The 7357-nt window shown below is 38.2% G+C and overlaps 1 protein-coding gene across 1 annotated transcript; it reads left to right on the top strand.

Moving 5' to 3' along the window:
* The first annotated feature begins 2663 nt into the window (after positions 1–2663).
* Positions 2664–5016, top strand: LOC110107439. The gene is made up of 2 exons (XM_020837704.2): positions 2664–2819; positions 2934–5016. The coding sequence occupies exon 2, from the start codon at positions 2956–2958 to the stop codon at positions 4807–4809; it is 1854 nt and encodes a 617-aa protein (XP_020693363.1). The 5' UTR covers positions 2664–2819; positions 2934–2955; the 3' UTR covers positions 4810–5016.
* The last annotated feature ends 2341 nt before the right edge of the window (positions 5017–7357 follow it).

Raw genomic sequence — 7357 nt, 5'->3', positions numbered from 1 at the left:
TTCTATGACTAACATTACAAACATACTATTTATAGAAAAATATAAAAAATGGATTCTGGCGCCGCGGTGCTTATAAAATGAACTAACGTTGCAGCGCTGAATGGTTTTCTTCACTTTGGTGCTTGCTAAAATGTACCCGCTATTTAATGAATCGACCCTCGCTTCGTTGGTATTGTGGCTTGAACGATTATACTAGAGGTGCAAACGAGTCGAGTCGAGCTCGAGTTAGGGGGTGTTTGAGTCAAGCTCAAAAATTAAATATCGAGCTCGAGTTCAACATCGAGTCGAGCTCTAGCTCGGCTCATCTCACGTCGAGCTCCGTATCGAGCTTCGTCTAAAGCTCCGTTTAAGACGACTGCTCTGTCCCGAGGTTCGTTCAGAGCTCCGACTCGAGCTCTGTTTTAGACCACCGCTTTGTCCAGAGCTTCGTTGTCACGTCCACTCTGTTCCGAGTTCATCACACTCCGCCCAAACTTTGTTTCCTACTTGCCCAAGCCTGAGATTTTGTGTTCCTACAGGCAATAGAAGGTTACATCCGCGAGCTTCTCGACGAGCTCACGTATCGAGTGGAGGTCTGTTCGAGCTCGATAGCTGACGAGCTAGAAATCATGTTTGAACTCAACTCGTCGATCATGTTAACGAGTCGAGTCCAATCTGGCTTGACTCGGTTAAACCCCTAGTTATAACTGTAGCGATGTGACGCTACTGACGGTTGAGCACTACGGCATCCACGTGGCACTCCCCTTAACTTGTCAACACTGGAATTTGGTGGTGCGGCGCTATGTTGACAAAGATTGAGCTTTGCGGCCATGATTCCTCTAACACTGTAACACTATAAAACAACGACTGAGCTTTGCGGCGCTAACTTCTTCGAAGCTACGACTCTGTCAAACAGAGACTGGGCACCGCCAGGTCCATATTTGGGTGCTTCGGCAGTGTCAAAGATGGCACCGCGACAGTATTGTGTTCGATACCGAAGCGATGTACCATACTTAAAAATTTTGCTCATTTCTTATATTTTTTCTTGCACAAACATAACTAAAACAACACGTTTTCACTGATAATCTACCGCATAAAACATATCATGATTTAGACATTATTATTATTATTATGTTGTTGTTGTATAAAACTAAACTTTCCAAAAAAAAAAAAATACCTCTATAGGAGAGCACTTTGCGAGCCATTTGTAGCCTTGGATTGCTTTTAAGGCAGATGACTACTACGTTTAAAAAAGATGGCATTATATTGCCACTTTTGGTGGCACTAAATTTTATGTCTTCAATAATATTATATTGCTCTCAAGTAGAGGAGTCTATTAAATACGAAGATGAACCTTATCATTTTGTTCTCTACCATTCTTGATTTTAATCCCTAGAGCTTCAAAGGATTATTCATTATGATTCAATAGTTAGATTTTTTATCCATTAATTTCATTGCACTCTTGGCATTCAAAGGTTAAACAATATACATTACATTCATCAATCGAAGGCTTCAGCACTAATTGCCTTCATTAAACCATTACTAGACTATCACAACCCATAACCAATCATTCCCTTAGCTTGGTCATCATTTGGGTGGCTCGATTAGGATTGGCTAATGATAGGATCATTCAATCATTTTTTGTTATTAGTAAGGGGCATCATAAATTATTTGATATAATTATTTATAATGATTGCAATAACCCTTTAAATTTTATAAATATATGTTTAATTTTGAATATTATCATTGCCATAGAATTTTATATTTATATTTACTTTTAGAAGTTTAAATGAACGCTTTATTATTCTGATAGTCATCATCTCTTTAGCAACTCCTATTAACCGTGCCCTATTTGTCATTTAAATTCTTTCATTTTAAGTGATCTATCATATATGATGTCCAATGTTGTCTATCACTCCGTATCACTATAAATCTATGCTTAAAATTAGCCATCACCTCTACTTAATGCTCGCAACCAACTTCGTGTAAGACTCATCATCTTATGTTTTCCGTCCTTTGACACTTACTGTCATTTAACTACAACCACTGTCAAATGACCATCATTGATCGACATCAATTGTCGCTCAGTCATTCAATTGATCATCTTTTCATGAAGATGATAACACCATGTTTCTTTAATGTCAACATTCATGAATTTTTTTATTTATCATAAATAAAAAGACTTTTTATTTATCTGTGTTTTATATTATACATATGCTTTTTTTCTAATTTTGTTAAAAAACTCTCTCTAAATACAAGATTTGTTTAGTCTAGATTTTATGATTGGATAAAGCCCCATATTTATATAATATTTTAATTTTAAAACAATATAAAAATACTATTAAGAAAACTTATGAGAAATTAAATATATATTGTTATGCATAAACTTTGATATTATTTAAAGATTAAAATATTATTTAAATAAATATAAAATTTTAAATATTATACATAAAAATACATAAAAAAAATTAGTAGCATGTCTGAAACCCACGCATTTGTTACCACTACTTTGTTTGACTAGTTAAGATGGGACTTCAGAGGTACCGTGCGGGCTAAGGTCAGGGTGCGAGTTATCGTGCTCCGATTTACTCAGCTGGAGCGCGTGGCCGATCTCTTCCTCTTTGACCGTCTTGTTTGAACGCATCGTTAGTGGACCGATTCCATCCGCCATTTGCTGAAGAGGAGACTTCGTATAAGAAGTAGCAGACTTTTTGACATTTTTTTTTCTTATACGATAACATTGGGTTGGGAGGAAATCAGGAGAAGCTCAATTGAAGCTTGCTCTTTTTGGTTTCTTCAAACCTGAGCTTCTCCTCTCCTCGCTGCTTCCCATCCTGCAGGTAATCAAATTGTGCTGCTTTGTTATCTCTTTTCTCAGGATTTGTGTAAAAGTGTGATCTTGGTTCATCTTTTGTTCTGTATCTGAAATAGTTTTTTTTCTTGATGATGAACAGTTAGATCCACTGAGTTGGTTGAATGGATTCAAATAGGCAAGAACAAATTACTGAAGAAATCAACCAGAAAATTGAATCAAACTCGGCGCCCATAATCCCGAGACTTAAGGAGTGTCGGATTGAAATCCCATCTCTTCATGAAAGATTATTAGAGCATCAGAGAAGCCAAAGGAAAAGAAGGTTTTTTGATTTTCTGAGAGCTCGGCCATCTTTAGATTGGATTAAGAACATTCGATTCTCATCGCCCCTCGCATTCTTTCGTCGAACTGTTCACCGCAGAGAAGAAATCTCCCTTGGAGTCCCTTCTCCTGCCGGAGTCCGCCGCCGTTTTCATATTCACTTTATCAGAAAAATCAACTTTTTATCCCTACTAACCATCTGCAAGGAATGGCTCTCTCATCCTATGAACATTGCTCTCCTATTCTGGTTGATCTGCGTCGCGGTCTCCGGCGTCATGCTTGGTTTGCTCATGCTTGGTCTGCTCAATGAAGCCTTTCCAACGAAAGCTCTGCGAAATCGGTGGATTGAAATCAACAACCAAATACTCAACGCTCTCTTCACTCTCATGAGCATATACCAGCACCCTGTCATCTTCCATCACTTGTTCATGCTATGTCGATGGAGATCCGAAGACATCATTGATCTCAGAAAGATGTACTGCAAAAATGGAGCTCACCGTCCGAATGAATGGGCTCACATGATGGTCGTTATCATCCTCCTCCACATCACTTGCATAGCTCAGTATGCTCTTTGTGCTGTCTATTGGGGTTTCACTAACTTTGACAGGCCTGAGATCCTTGAATACTCATTCATTGCTTTGGGTGTTGCTTCGCCGGTTTGCGCTGGCGCTTACGCTATTTACAGCCCTCTCGGAAGGGAGTTTGAATCCGAATTTAACGGAGAATTGCAGGGTTCGATGAATGGTAAGGCCGGGCTGAAGCTTAATGGCCAACGAGTCCTCGTGAGCGAGCCAGAATGGATCGGCGGGCTATTTGATTGCTTCGATGACGTGCCAGTGGCGTATCTCTCATGTTGTTGCACTTGCTGTGTTTTTGGATGGAATATGGAGAGGCTTGGATTTGGAAACATGTATGTCCACATTGTCACTTTCCTTCTGCTATGCTTAGCTCCCTTCTGGATATTCAATATTTCAGCTCTGAAGGTTCATGATTATGTTATTGGGGATGTGTTGGGGATTTCAGGGATAGTGTTGTGTGTGTTTGGATTGATTTATGGGGGTTTTTGGAGAATTCAGATGAGGAAGAGATTTAAGCTACCAGAAGATAGATTCTGCTGTGGATCTGCTTCTTTAACCGATTACTTCAAGTGGATGTTCTGCTGGAGCTGTGCTTTGGCTCAGGAAGTGCGCACAGGGAACTTCTACGATGTTGAAGATGATAGCCTTTTCAGAAGGCCAAGTGGGGAGGACGAGAGGCAATCATTGTTGAGTAGTTTTATTAGTGAAAGTGGATCGAGTTCAGCGGTTTCTGTCTCTCTTGAAACTAATTTGGAGAATCCAAATGCAGTAAATGTGGAAGAGATTAGCACAACCTTGGTAGTTCCTGATGCAACAAATGAAACAATTTGTTCTTTGGGCCAGGTTGAAGAATTGAATGAAGAGCAGAGTTTGGTTGTTGGTATTGATGATATGATGGCTCCGCCGGTTCAGCCATTGATGAAGGGGGAAGGTGAAGGCCAGGAGGACTGCACATCATTGGTTGTTATGGATGAAGTAGATGAGCCAGTTCTGCCATTGGTGAAGGTAGAAGATGGAATGGCTAATGTAGAGAAGGGTTCATTTGTGAGAATGATGGAGTTTGGGCTCTTATTTCTTGTAGTAGTAGCATATACAATGGGTTCTATCATTGTTCATTAGTAAAATCATTTGAAATGGATACTGTAAGTAAAATATTTTTATTTTTTTAATGATAGAGAAGAAAGAAGGTGCCTGTAGGAATAGTCATACAATTGCCTGTAAAAAGTTTATAGCTTGTATTTAGGAATACAGACCCTGTAAAGATTGTTCTGATGCCATGATATTTAGCAACTCACACAAGTAATATAAGGATTCAGTTCATATCCAGTTCCTTTTTGTGTTCGTCTTTTTGTCCTCTTTCTCTCGTAGAAAAGTCCTTAACTGTTTTAGTATAAATGATGGTTTTTACAGGTTTTTTCCCCCTTCAAGCAACAGACTGATAGCCATCCTTAAGACATTATTAGGTGGGCTGGCTCACATATCTGTTGCAGGCTGCTCTATATTTTGAGTCTGTTTTACTGTTTACGCATATGCTTTGTGTCTTTCTATTCCTATGCAGATTATAAAAAAATTATAGACTAAAATAAAGATTCCAGATCAAAAAAATTGTGAGCTGAGCAATGATTTGCAGGCCTAGGATATTCGCCTAGTCGCCAGTGCTGCCAAATCAATCATTTTGGTCGACTAAAATATATTATGATCAATCAAGAAAAAGTATCTGATCGACTAAGGTTTGTTTGGGACGGCTTTCTTACGGTTTCTTAAAGCAGTTTTTTAGTACAAAAATTTGTATTAGAAAGCTGATTTAAGAAGCAGTAAGAAAGCCGTCCCAAACGAAGCTTAAGAAAGGTCCTGGCCGAATGATCAAGAAGGCTCTCAACCAGAAAAGTCGATCATAAGGAGAATTATTCTTGTGAAGTGTGCTTACCTGCCTATTGTATATAGAAAACTATTGCACAGTCATTATGAACCATGACTTTGGGTATTTTCTTGACACTTTGATTGGAATGAGGCTAATTCACTCTCTTTTAATGCTACAATCCATCACTGCCATTGACAAAGAATGGATTTTAGATGTATTCAGGCGAGTTGTCAAAAAACAAGCGCTTGGCTGAAAAATCATCTTACTTGGCTGATAAATTCTTCCATGGATGAAAATATCCTTGACATTTCTTGAAGTTCTCCACCTACCTGAGCTGCGTACTTTGTCCTGGATTTGTTGTTGTAATTGGAGCTTTCTTTGGCAGAAAAATAAAAGTTAAAACATTTGCAATAGAGAGAAAAGAAAACACTTTGTGTAAGAGGTCAGTTGTGGTAAATTCCTTTTCTGACTCAATTGAGAAATAAATAGTCTAACTACTCCCCTTATTAGGAGAGATTATTACGTGCGGTGTTCGGACCGTCTGGAGGCGAATCCGGACAAGCCACGTCACCCGGATGTACTGGGCCCCGGGTGACGTGGTGCATCCGGATTCGCCTCCGGATGAATCTGAACGCTGTACGTAATAATTTTCCCCTTATTAGTCATTGTTTGTTGAAATTTTTTGCGAGGCTTGATTCCAAAGAGTCTGATAATTTGTTTGACTTTCTCTCAACTCATCAAAAAGAGGATTAAACTAGGCCACAGAAATTGCCTCTATAGGTAGAAATTAAGAAATCCGTCAATCCCCAATTTCCTTGCACATTTTCTATCCTCTCATCCATTCAAACTTATGGCCATTTGGATTACAAAAAAATCTATTAAAATGAATCAAATAAACTTGGTTCTATAGCATAACTTCGGGTTTTTCTTTTATCTGTTAGCATTGTAGATAAACTGTAGGGTGGAGAGTAGAAAGTTAACTATGATTTTCTTTGGGATGGCTTCTTACTGCTTCTCAAAGTAGTTTTATAGTTAAAAAATATTTTAAAAAAAGAATTGAGAAAGAGCAGCATAGGACAAAAGAAGAGTACATCATCATATTATTATAAACTTACTTACTTACCCAATACACTAGAATCTAAACTCCTCCATCTTCTAATCAATATAAAATGCCATCATAGTTGCAAATTGAATGCAATGAATGCGCAGACAAACTATTAAAAATTAAAGCAGACGATGCCAGGTGGCTACCTCTTTTTTTGATAAAGAAATTTGCATTGCATAAGAAATAGAAAGCACTACAAATGGCTAATCCTTCAGAACCATGTGTTTGCTTGCGAAATATGCGTAGGATATTCTCGTGAACTTTTTTTTTAAAGGTTATATTCAGGGTTGTCATCAATTTTTATATGTTTCTAGTAGAATTTATGCATCATAGAATAGCAGAGTAAATGCCCAGCTACAACTGTGTTTGGGGACTTGGCATTAATGTCTTTTTTAGGAGCTTTTATTCTATACGGTACCCAGCGATACCGAGTGCGGGTAGCGAGCTGGGTACTCAGTACCCACCAATGAGGTGACGTGGCGCATTTTTATTGATCTCCAGATGCCCTTCGCACTCCGCATAAAATAATTCTTCCTTTTTGAGGCTATAATAAGGATTTCTACTTTCTTCCCATCTAAGATTATCGAGTACTGAAATATTCACTGCAGCAAAAAGAAAATTTATGACCTTGGCATTGGACAAAATCCTGCTCTCACACACATATATATATATATATATATATCTCTTATTCAACAATGATT

This window comes from Dendrobium catenatum, unplaced genomic scaffold (assembly GCF_001605985.2).
Source record: "Dendrobium catenatum unplaced genomic scaffold, ASM160598v2 fragScaff_scaffold_853, whole genome shotgun sequence".
Taxonomy (NCBI): Eukaryota; Viridiplantae; Streptophyta; class Magnoliopsida; order Asparagales; family Orchidaceae; genus Dendrobium; species Dendrobium catenatum.
Note: the sequence above shows the minus strand (reverse complement) of the source record. Positions and strands in the feature narration are given on the sequence as shown.